Source organism: Rana temporaria, chromosome 1 (genome assembly GCF_905171775.1).
Source record: "Rana temporaria chromosome 1, aRanTem1.1, whole genome shotgun sequence".
In the NCBI taxonomy this organism is placed as follows: domain Eukaryota; kingdom Metazoa; phylum Chordata; class Amphibia; order Anura; family Ranidae; genus Rana; species Rana temporaria.
Genome location: NC_053489.1, coordinates 93,926,501 through 93,939,480, shown reverse-complemented (window position 1 = coordinate 93,939,480; position 12,980 = coordinate 93,926,501). Strand labels below are relative to the sequence as shown.

At 44.0% G+C, this 12,980-nt stretch overlaps 1 protein-coding gene and 1 pseudogene across 2 annotated transcripts in view; both read right to left on the bottom strand.

Annotated features, from left to right (window-relative positions):
• Positions 1 to 756: 756 nt before the first annotated feature.
• On the bottom strand, positions 757 to 887 carry LOC120925153 (annotated as a pseudogene).
• A 5,442-nt stretch (positions 888 to 6,329) lies between these two features.
• MTX3 (metaxin 3) overlaps positions 6,330 to 12,980 on the bottom strand; it is a 54,092-nt gene continuing 47,441 nt past the window's right edge. Inside the window, exon 9 of one of the 2 annotated variants that reach the window (XM_040340560.1) lies at positions 6,330 to 6,883. In XM_040340560.1, the coding sequence (XP_040196494.1) occupies positions 6,773 to 6,883 (111 nt within the window). In that variant the 3' untranslated portion in view covers positions 6,330 to 6,772. The remainder of the gene's footprint in view (positions 6,884 to 12,980) is intronic. The other variant, XM_040340567.1, reaches the window with a different exon arrangement.

Genomic DNA, 12,980 nt, shown 5'->3' with positions numbered 1-12,980 from the left:
CCGAAACAGAACCCTCCTCGGTGAGGCTCCCCCGAAGGGAGACCCCATGAGAGCCGGTGAACCTAACCAGAAGGCCAAGTCCACCAACTCCCAAGACTTTCAGAGACCGGCCCGAGGACCAGCACCCTACTCGCCACACATAAAGTGCAAGCACCAACAAAAAGAGTGACAAACAAAACAACACACGGGGAAAAATAATAAAAGAAAGTGGGGAAAAGGAAGATGGGAAGGTGAGGAAAGTGACCAATGTGAAATACATTGGCCGGCCCTCCGGCCAGGATAAAAATTCCACTGGTCCTAGCCAAAAGGCCCGGCCCAAGCGGCAGGTGTGAAAAGTGTGTTGTGGAGATCAGTGACCTGAAGGTGCCACACGATGAGTGCCCCTCAAACACTCGTGCAATGTATGGCACCCCTGGACTGCCACTCCAGGGGCACAATCTCCACGGGCTTTTCAACGGTCCCTAGCCCCCGGTCCGGACCGGCAGCACCCTTCCCAGCCAGGAAGGTGGGAGAAGAGGTTGGGGAGAGCCTACTGACGCAGACTCCACCCACAACCCCTATCTCTCCCACCTAATCACATTCTGGAAGTACTACCCGCTCCATCCCGGTTAAAGGAGAAGCAAGGGTTCCCTCCAGAACAACTGACTGGGGCAGTTACCACCAAATCCAGGCCAACGGCCAGGGACCCGGCCTCTTGGCTTCGACCTCATGCCTCTCTGTCCAAATCAGAAGGCTTCCACCTCCACACCAACAGGCTTAGCGTCCGCCGACTGCCATCCCTTTCCCCCTGCCACAGGGTACCGGGGACAGTCAGCTTAGCACCACCTATTGGCAACTGATAAGAACAGATACTACACTTGATCTTAGCCAAAAGGCCGAGAAGCGATGTGCTAAAGGATGTCCATCAGTGTATCGGAATATTCTTTTCATCACATCAGCAGATTAGTGTTATTTCCACAAATATCAAGGCAAAATGCAAACCTGCTTCCACTTATTGTGAGCAACATATAAAATACCTAACTGGCAAATGAAATAAACCTATGTACATTATTTCAAAGTCTACAAGATATACTAACAGGAGGAGTATTTCGCTATAGTCAAAGAAGAACTCTGATCACAAGTAGTCTTTTACAATTACAGTGAACCCAGGAAAGTATTTAAATATATATTTAACCCCAACTGGCTACCGATTATCTAAATCCAGGAAAAGGGGCTTCACCCGGTACTCAATTCAGATCACATAAAGATCAGTCAGTTAAGGGCCCCATGGTCGAAAAAAGTTACAAATAGTATAGTTGTGATTGGAGTTTCTCTTTAAGTCAACAAAAAGTGAAGGTGTTGCATTTTTAATGGTAGAAAAATTAAACGCAAGTATATCATTTCCTGTTACCGGCAAAACCTACACCTTTCCCAACTTTACTTTCCCCATATTAAATGAAATAATAATGTCTAACATCAATACAAAAACATAAAATAAAAAGTGCACAAACTGAAAATATAAAACTTTTTAAAAAGCACTCTACATTTCAAAATTCTCAGAGCAGTGAGAATCGCCTATCTGATCAATGGTGGTCGTTGTTCATTGGCTCTGTAACCCTTTACGTTCTTGCAGCACATTCAGGGTTCATTGATTTATGTATTCATCAATAAAATGTTAAAGAGACACTATCACAAAGAAAAATAACACCCTGTAATATTTAGATAGTATTAGGCAAAAAAGGGGCGCTTCCGACCCAAGCCAAGGCCTCCCCAACCTCCAGGTCTGACGGCTTTCACTGAGCAGAACATCTCTGTATATACTTCTGTGTTTGTCAAGCTTCACAATGGGGGTTATTTATGAAAGGCAAATCCACTTTGCACTACAAGTGCAAACTTAGGCCTCGTACACACGATAGGTTAAACAGAGGACAACGGTCTGATGGACCATTTTCATCGGTCAAAACCGATCGTGTGTGGGCCCCATAGGTTATTTAACCATCGGTTAAAAAAAAGCCAACTTGTTTTAAATTTAACTGATGGATTCCTAACCGATAGGTCAAAACCGATCGTTAGTAGGCACGACCATCGGTTAAAAATCCACACATGCTCAGAATCAAGTCCACGCAAGCTTGGAAGTATTGAACTTCATTTTTTTCAGCACGTCGTTGTGTTTTACGTCACCGCGTTCTGACACGATCGGTTTTTTAACCAATGGTGTGGTTCTGACACGATCGGTTTTTTAACCAATGGTGTGTGGCCGCGACGGACCATCAGTCAGCTTCATCGGTTAACCGATGAAAACGGTCCATCGGTCCGTTCTCATCGGATGGACCGATCGTGTGTACGCGGCATAACAGTGCAAAGTGCTCTTGAAATTTCAGTCGCTGTAGATCCGAGGGGGACATGCAAGGAAAATAAAAAACAGCATTTTAGCTTGTACATGAGTGGATCAGCAGAGCTTCCCCTCATTTCAGATCTACCCCTCAGATTTATGGTGACTGCACTTCCAAGTGCACTTTCAGGTCAATTTCAAGTGCAGTTTGCACTTGTAGTGCAAAGTGGATTTTCCTTTCGTAAATAATCCCCATTGTTTTATGCTGACCTGAATGTTGAGCTCACCCTCATCAGGAGAACATTCTGATGTTTTGAAAACTCTGCATCCACCATCCCTAGAGATCCTGACTTGCAGGTGGTATCTTGGTTTGTATCTTCAGTGATCAATGATTAAAGGGGTTGTAAAGACAAAAATATTTTCCTCTTAAATTAAAGTCTGACAGTAGCTGATAAAGTAAAAAGTTACGTTTTGCATTATAACTAGTTTGATACCTGTTGAAATCGAGCTGTTTTATTCACCTCCGTCACTCCTGAATCATTATTCTCACTGACTTCCTGGTTTGCGGTGCGCATTCATTCTTGCTACATCACGGCCTAATGGGAACTGCAGTTCCCATTAGGCTTGGCCTCCATGCCTGTGAGGGATAAGAGAGCATCTTCACGCAGGGCTGTAGTCATAGGGAGGGGGTGAGCACATTCTGCTTTCCACCATGCAAAACAGCTCTGATGCTGGTGGAAAGCAAGAAGAGGAGTGACAGGAAATGGCATTTTCAAACCTGGATTACTGTATTTTGGAGGTCAAAAGGAAAAACGAGGTAAGTGATATTTAAATGCTCTAGCTTACAGCAATCAATTGATCTAATAAAAAACGAACCTTTAGTGTTCCTTTAATCTTATGATCGGTGATTAATCAGAGAGACCTTGATTTGTCAGTCAAGTGGTATTTCAGTAAAAAAAAAAAAAAAAAAGGTAAAAGGCAGTCACTGGTAATTATTGGGCTCTTCTCTTTATAGTTTTGGCTACATTACAAACCTGCTTGCATTACTACAGGTAACCGATCCTGTAATGCAAGCAGGAGCCCCTGACTTAAGAAACCAGTAGTTGATTGTACTTTATCTCAACTTTCTTAATTTATTTAGTAAATATAAACTGCTAAATACCTTTTCTCATCAGCAGTTAGAGTAATCTTGTGACTTCTATCAGTGTCTGATTAAAGCTTGTAGGAGGAGTTTTCATTATCCTGTGACTGTCCCTATGAGGCTGCATGACCCCTGACCCTCTGTCTGGACAGTGCTGATTGGCCCTTTGCTGATCACATGCACTCACCCAAGAAAAGACAATTCTCTAGCAATACACACCAAACTGAGCATGCGCAGAGTGCACACAAGGCTCTGTTCGATCAGAAGATGGATTGGGAACTGCAAAATATGGGGAGGATCAGAGATGACAGGATCAAACAGCCTTTTTACACAATGCAGAGGATTAATCCCTTAGGTTCCACAGTGAATATAAAAAGCATGCTTTACGGCATATACAGGCTTATTTTAAGTTTGTGGGGGTTTAATAACACTTTGAGGCTGAAGTTTAGTTTTAAACACACACCAAAGGGTTATTTACAGTGAATAAGAAGTGTCTCTTGTCACTGTCATGGTCCTTAAAATCTTCATTACTCTGATCCTCCCCCCCTCCTGGAGACCCCTGAAACTGATCTTCCAGGGTTGTGGGGGTTAATACAAGTGGCTGGACCGGTCAAAGGGAAATGGTCGAAAGTACCAACTATGCCTGCCCGTTCCGCATCCTCCGCCATTCATAATGGCTGATATCGCTTTCTGCAATGAAAAGCCCTCTATAAATGTAGGAAGGGTATATTAATGAAAAGTCGGTGTCCAAATGAACAAATGTCTAGTATTCTCCATGACAAGTAAGCCAAGTTTCTCAAGGTCTGGGAACAATGGTTGGCGTATATACCCTCCCTGATCTCCCCCGGACAAGTGTGAGTCGGCTCTAATTAATGTCTCGGGCGATCCCGGGTCCATACCCCTTCTCTCTCTTTTTTACTTTACTTTTCCCTCTCTCTTGCTCTCTGCTCTGGTTTTCTTCTTTTGATGGGGTTTTCAGTCCTCTTTGGCTGCCTATTGGTGTCAAGACTGTCTACTAAGGAGGTGTTGACATAAAGGTCCTGACCACCTTGGAAATGATGGGGTTTTCCCCCAAAATACATATAAGTTGGATATGCCTGTTTGAGAAGGAGGCCCTTCCTCCTTTGCTTATGCTGTGTATGTACAATTATGTTCTCAATGTTGCCAGTCGTTGCCCCTGTGTGGGCGGACTAGGTGCGTTTGAATTGTTGTACATTTTTGATAAACCTACAATAAAAATAATTGAACAAGAAAAGTTTCTCTCCTCCATTTCTAGAGTGTTTTAATTGCAGGAAGCGATAGTATAGCTCTTATGAATGGAGTAGGGGGTGGAAAGGGTGGGCATAGTCACAAGTCCAGTGGCTCACATTATCCTCCACAGCTCTTGGAGGTCACAGCTGCACGGGTATCCTGGGCGCAAAGAACTGAAGATTTCAACAAACATAGCAGCCATCAGCACAAGGGATGTGCATTGTTTCTTGTGCTGCTAATAAAAAAAAAATAATAATAAATAATACACAAAACTTCAGCTTTAGCCAAGGTTCACATTGGAGCGATTTGTCATGTACCGTATTATATAACGCGCACTTTTCCCCCCCATTAAAATCAGGGGGAAATCGTGGGTGCGTGTTATACGCCGATCCCCGCTGTCTCTGAGCGCCGCCGACAAAGACTGAGCCGAGTGTACTGCGCACTCGGCTAGGCTCGGCTCCGCCCGCAGCCACGCAAGAGGGGCCGAGAGGAGCCGAACACACTTGAAATTCGGCTCTGCACAGCTCAACCGAGGCACCAAACTCAAACACACAACGCTGCAACCCCCGGCAGACGGATGCGACGGACACCGACAAGGCTGGACGGACCGGCAGGCGGACGCGACGGACAATGACAAGGCTGGACAGACCCCGCGCAAGGCCGCAGACGGACGCCGACAAGGCTGAGCATCCAAAATGTACGTTTTTTCCTAAACTTCCCTTCTAAGCTTGGGGTGCGCGTTATACGCCGGCACGCGGTATACCCCGATAAATACGGTAACTTGAGAGATCAAATCCCATGACAAGTCGCAGCCTATTGGCGGCAATGGCACTGTTCCAAACGGTGCGACACAGATTTTGTGTCGCCGCACCGGTTTGCAAAAGTAGTTCCTGCACTACTTTTGCCAATTTCAGGTGCGACTTAAATAGACATCTGTGTATGAAGCCACACAGATGTCTATCAAGTAACACTTGAAATCGCGCTACTTGCGATTTCAAAGTAGCATCAATATGAACCAGGGCTCAAGGTTCCTCTGGAGGTTGCTAGAGGCTCATTGAGCAGTGGGGGCTTGACCTTCCTTCTAATAGTGCTTGCATAGTTCTAGCAACTACATTATCCAGCAGAACCAGCTGTGCTTTGGTTTGCATCGCTCAGTTGAGGAACCACTGACACCAATGATCATTTTTTAGTGGTCTGTGAGAGGGCTCTTCCTTCCACTGATCATCAACATAAAGGGGTCCTTCTCCCACTGACCACCTAACTAACAGGGCAGTGCATGGATAACAAATGGAAGGATTCCTTTCCCCACTGACCAACATTGAAAGAGGGTACATTTCAACAGATCACCAATGTAAATTTTCAGTGTCAGTTTCGTTTCTGCCAATTGTTCTTATTTAGTGCCAACATTATTACTGAAAATAGTTTTAAAACAGAGCAGGGGTGTTTAAAAAGAGGATATGCTCTGGGTGACAAATGTGCTATAAAAAAATAAATTAAATATCAGCTTTGAGCGAACTGACAATTGAAAATAATACAACTACTCTGTACTTATTGGCGTATAACACTCACTTTTTTACCCTGAAAATAGAGGGTAAACTGTGCCTGCGTGTTACACGCAGAGGGCTGTGGAAAGTTTTTTTCCCTGAAACTTCCCTCTTAAAGTTGGGGTGCGTGTTCTATGCCGATAAATACGGTAAATAAAATTCTTTACTACCTTCCTACCTACATTTTCATTTGACTGCTCCCTTCTGCAACAAGATAACCTTTTCTTAGTAAATAAGTTGGTACAAAAATAGTTGGTGAAAATTACTACAGCCAACAATAAATAGGCTGTAGAATCCACAGATGGCTTCTAGGAAACAAACGACAAAAAGAACCCCACATGAGGGATGGAAATAAATAAAAAGCATAAAAACCTAAAAACATACGTATACTTGAACATCTAACATGAAAGTTGAGGATAGAATCCCCTTAAGGATGATGTTTGACAACAGGCAGCCATAAGGCAGAACAGGTTAAACAATTGCTGGCTGGACCTGGATAGCGGTAACTGGGGGCACCAGGCATGGTCATGGTTTAAGGAACTGGGATGAATCTCTGTCTGCACTGGAAGCAGGAGGATGTAGTGTTGTCAGTGTCCGGGGACGATTCTGAGGGCTCCTCCGGAGATTATCATCCATCTGCAGAAAGCAAAAGGAAATGTTGGCAAACTGTGATTCATTGATAGACAAATGCAACGCACATGGACTTCTTCCAAGGGTAATTCACAAAGTGCAGCAATCCATAACATGTAATCACAATGTAGCTTTATCTGATAGGACTACAATAGATTGTTCTTAGGGGTAAGCACTGGGCACATTTTTACTGCCGGATGGCCTTTTCAGACTGCATGCCCAGGGTTGCAAAGCTTCTGAAGCACAAGTACAGACGTCCATGGGCACAGGTTTTTGTTTGTTGCCAGTTCAAAGGATAAAAAAAAAAGATAAAACACACACACACACACACACACACACACACACACACATACATATATATATATATATATATATATGTGTAGATAGATAGATAGACAGACATACACACACATACATGCAATATGTAAATATTTTATTATATATTTTAATGTGACAACACTGAAGAAATTACACTTTGCTACAATGTAAAGTAGTGTGTGTACAGCTTGTATAACAGTGTACAATTGCTGTTCCCTCAAAATAACTCAACACACACCCATTAATGTCTAAACTGCTGCCAACAAATGTCAGTACACCCCTAAGTGAAAATGTCCAAATTGGGCCCAAAGTGTCAATATTTTGTGTGGCCACCATTATTTTCCAACACTGCCTTAACCCTCTTGGGCATGGAGTTCACCAGAGCTTCACAGGTTGCCACTGGAGTCCTCTTCCACTCCATGACGACATCACAGAGCTGGTGGATGTTGGAGACCTTGCGCTCCTCCACCTACCGTTTGCGGATGCCCCACAGATGCTCAATAGGGTTTAGGTCTGGAGACATGTTTAGCCAGTCCATCACCTTTACCCTCAGCTTCTTTAGCAAGGCAGTAGTTGTCTTGGAGGTGTGTTTGGGGTCGTAATGTTGGAATACTGCCCTGCGGCCCAGTCTCCAAAGGGAAGGGATCATGCTCTGCTTCAGTATGTCACAGTACATTTTGGCATTCATGGTTCTCTCAATGAACTGTGGCCCATCACATACATCACATGTGTGCACAGCAATGTGGTGAGAATCACATGCGATGTCTGACATCGCACAAGTGTGAACCGGCACTAAACAAGAAGTATGGCCAAAGTTTATTGGAGTGCGCTTATTTGTTCTCTCTTGTGACCCAAAATCAGCCAATGACGACTGACGTCACAGAGTCACTCCAGGCTCTAGAAGAATCTGGACCATATTGTTGGGATCCACTCAGATGCCTGATTGACTACTGTCTCGGCTTCCCAGACAGCCAGAGTCAGCCGCTCCTGCCCCCTCCCCAGCATGGCGCTCCAGGTGCACAATCACCACTCTCTGTTCAGAAAGGAGCAAGAACAGAGCTGCGGTGGCTCAACGTGATTGGCACTGCGCTGACAAGCCATTCACCTCTGCAGCTAGGGGTTCGGATCCCGGTCTCGGCTACATGTGAATTGAGTTTGGTGGTCTCAGCCCGGCTCCCGGTGGGTGTGCTATGCGAGGTAAGCCTGCGCTTAGTACGCCCACCCCCCTCCCATAAAAACCACCACACTTACACGCACTCGAAATTGGGTTAACATGCATGCACTTTGACCACGCGGTCTCTAAAAAGAGAGGCGAAGGACTAACGGGGCTGGTTGAGCGGGCTAGATCCTCTCACTCCCTTATAGGGAGTCCCTCTGCCCCGTTGGGCTTCAAAGCGGAGCAGGTAGGGTGGGTTGTGTGGGAGGACTCCCTCACACACCCGCCATTGCCACCCGGGGCATGGAGAAAGGTGGCAGATTGCCTCTGGGGGAGGCCTGCCTACTCCCAACTCCTGCATTCCGGCTCCTCTCTCGAGTACACGCACAAAAATACACTTTAAGAAAAAAAAAGGGGAAATCTGCAGCATCAGACCAATGCCGAAACATGGAGAGAAGTATGTATTTTCCTTTTTTTTAAATAAACAAACAAAAGGAAGGATGATGATGTAGCAATGCCTCCAACAGACAACTGCTTGCGAAATTAACATAAAAATCAGGACCTGTGCGTGTTGAGCGATGCCATTATGCAATTTCAACAGCTACTTATTTGAAATCAATGTCCCCTTTTCAATGGGACCAGAGTAGTTCTTTAAAGATTTATTTTATGGAAAAGTGAAGTTGTGTTAAATTACTGCTGGGAAAAAGTCCAAATGGCTTCCTAACGACAACACAGCCCATTTAGGTCAGTAATGAGTGTGTAGACGCAAAGGTATTCTGTTTATAGATACTTCCCCTGCGATGACATCAGCACACTTCCACGTAAAGGACACAGAATTTCTGAAATCAGGATAATTGAGAAAATACGGGTTTCTTATGAACTACTGGAAAATATGACTGGGCTCAAAGCAAAATATAATCAATGTGGCATGCCAGCCGGGTATAAAGGAAGCTTTGTTTAAGTAATTCAAGAGCAAATAATTCATATTGCTAGCTACGTACACAAACGGTGTGCGTTTCTAGATGCGTAGTCATTGCTCCCTGGGTTAGACATAGGAGTGTGATCTAGGCTGTAATGGGCCATTTGCTGTGCCAATAGATTGTACTATCCATTCACACCTACTTAATTCCCAGAAATATGAAACGATTTTCCAGATGGACACCTATAGGGAATTGTGGTTCAGCAGCAATGGCATTACCAGATGTGTATTGTTCAGTTCTCTAGTAAATGTTGTCTTTTATATCCAATGCAATACACAATGAGGGCAAAATGTCACCAACACTGGGACAAGGTAGACATGATCTATGAAACCCAAAACAAAAAAGGGACAATGCTGTCCACAGTAACTGGGAGATATAAAAAATGCATTGTACCCCGAGCATGTCTTAAAGCAGGGGTGGGTCACAGCCCTCTGATGTGGCCAGCAACCTCAAACCAGGAGTCACAAGGAATCCCGAGATAATCTCATAACTCAAGGCTGTATAAGGCCCCAAGTGCAGTCATTTGTATCGCATATTAAAATTCTAGAAGAAAGAAGTAATGGAGAGATGGGGAAAGAGAAGAGGAGAGAAAAAGAAGAGGAAAAAAAGTGGGGAAATGAGGAGAGAGGGTCATTCTGGAATTCTATACAGAGTCGAGATTCAGTCGATCCACGGGTCCCATATCTTGTTAAATTTCTTTGTATTGTTACAAAGTATATGGGAGAGTTTATCAATCATAATCCAGTTAAGTTTACTTTTAACCTGGTCAAGAGGAATTGCCGACTGCTTCCAGTGCCTAGTGATCGTGATTCTCGCCGCCAGCAATATATAATTAATACATTTTATCGATTTTTTGGGTGTGTCATCAGGTAGTTTGTGACCCCTGTTACTGAATTGATAAAATTGAATATCCTGATCCAAAATCTAAGTACGAGGGGGCATTGCCACCAAATATGGTGCATCGTTCCCAGCTGTCCACATCGTCAGAAGCAGTTTGGTGAAGTAGAAGGATGCATCTTAGCTACCCTAGTTGCCACCAGGTACCAACGCAGGAGTGTTTTATAGTTGGCCTCTATAAGAGTAGTATTGATGGAAATTTTGGCTAGCTGGTAAGCGATATCTTGCCATTCGATCAAATCAAAGGTAAGGTTCAAGTCCCTTTGCCACTGGACCATATATGCAAGTTTCGAATCAGTTTCAGCAAGAGAAGTGTATATCGCAGATATACGCCCCCTCTGAGAGCCGCTAGCCTGGCAGGTCAATTCAAATGTTGTAAGTGTAAGGGGTCTCACCGTTAGGTTAACTTTGGATCTGACAAATGATGCAATTTGGTTGCATCGAAACAATTCATTAGGAGGCATAAGAAACGCGTCTTTAAAATGTTGTATAGTATATATCTGATCTCCATTAAGGAAATCACAGATTCTCAGTAGCCCCTTATTAAGCCACCACTGGAACAATTGTGGAGTCAAACCAGGTGGAAACTCTGGGTTACAGAGAATGGGAGCTAGTGGTGTATAAGGGGATGATAAAGAACTGCGGCGACGTGTCCTATCCTATATTGCTAAAGAATGTGATAGAGTGGGGCATAAAATGGGTGGACTTAAACGAGTAGGAAGCCACATTAAGGATCCTATGGCAAACGGATGGCAGGAAAGTGCTTCAATGGAGACCCAAAGGGGGACTGATCCTTTGGCTGTGGTGTAGGCTAACTGGGCAATCTGGGCAGCTTGGAGATATGCCTGTAAATTGGGAAGACCAAGCCCCCCATAGGTTTAGGTGTATAAAGTGTTTGCTTTTGTATCCGAGGTCTCTTGTTACCCCACATGAAACGCAGGACCTCAGCTTGCAAAAGTATGTCTCCCCTCGGGACTGCCACTGGTAGAGTTCTAAAATAATAAAAGGAGCCTAGGTAGAAACGTAATTTGTATTGAGTTGATTTTGCCAAACAATGAAAGGGAATAATCTGCCCAACAACGAAGGTCCTCCTTAAGTCTTTTAAATAATGGGGGGTAATTTTCCCTATAGATAGTGTCTATGGAGGAAGTTAGCTGGACCCCTAAATATAGAAGGGGGCAAGGAGCCCACTTGAAACTGTATGTATTTTGAAGAGTCTGCACCATGGCACTCAGAAATCCAATCCATGAAGAAGCCCACCACCAATAGAAGAAATGGAGGCTTACCGACTAGCCTGTGACCGCCCTTCTCAGGGGGGTCAGAACAGGCTCAGCAGAAATGCAGATGGTCCTCAATAGCACCTTTAGGAAACCCTCCAGAAAAGACCATTCACAATTGCCACTGCAGCAGTTACCAGCTGGGTGAACCGGCTGTTCTTAACTGTGGCAGTGTCATTGATCGTCTGTTCCCTGATACAGAGAAAGACGATTAATGACATCACATGTCTACACTTAGAAACACATATGGAGGTCACACTTGACCCCTACAGTGCCCCCTAGTGGTTAACTCCTAAACTGCAATTGTCATTTTCACAGTAAACAGTGCATTTTATAGCACTTTTTGCTGTGAAAATGACAATGGTCCCAAAAATGTGTCAAAATTGTCCGATGTGCCTGTCAAAATGTCGCAGTCACGAAAAAAATCGCTGATCGCTGCCATTAGTTAAGAACAGCCGGTTCACCCAGCTGGTAACTGCTGCAGTGGCAATTGTGAATGGTCTTTTCTGGAGGGTTTCCTAAAGGTGCTATTGAGGACCATCTGCATTTCTGCTGAGCCTGTTCTGACCCCCCTGAGAAGGGCGGTCACAGGCTAGTCGGTAAGCCTCCATTTCTTCTATTGGTGGTGGGCTTCTTCATGGATTGGATTTCACCCACTTATTATCACTGAAGAATCACAGGAATATATTACATTTGGAATCACTTGGCAACATAAGATTCATCTTTTCAGCGCTACACTTATTGTATCCATACTTCTGTACCATGCAATCTGCTGCAGGCAAACGCACTGCATCTGCGACCTATGTTTGGGGTGTTGTTAACTTAACATTGACACCTGCTGCGGATCACAACTGCAGTGCAGAATGGGCACATTAGCCAATATGCAGCTGTGTTCAGGAGGTGTAAAAAAAAAAAATAATGCCAGGTGCTATGTTTTTTTTATGCAATAATAAGAAATGTTGCAAATCCTTTGCAACACATAAGGGAAATTCATACATTTTGCATATAGATTGTGGACATATGGTTGTATAAAAGTTTTGTACGGCCAAATCCTTTCATTTTGTTAGAGTAGAGAAGGGTTAAAACATCTGTCAAGCTTTATTGTGGTCTATGTTCTTGTTGGGTACTTTCCCCCTCAGTATTTGTTCTAAGTACCTGTCACCAAAACAGAAAATGATGAAAAAAACAAAAATTGTACAGTCGTCACCAAAACCAAAGGCGAGGTGTACATTTTCAAATGCAACTGGAACGGACAGCTGTCTAAGGGGAAATTACCCTCACTTTGCAGAGATTTCCCCTCACTTCCTATTGCGTCTAGGAAAGCAAGCTAAAAGGAAAACCTTTCCAGACAGCAAATTTAATTTTTTTTTTTAAACTGATGAGTTTTAACCCTTCCCTAGTCTACCCCAAAATGGATTTGGTATACAGATCCAGCAATGCATAGTGTAGGGATCTACACTTCTTTCTTTAGAAGA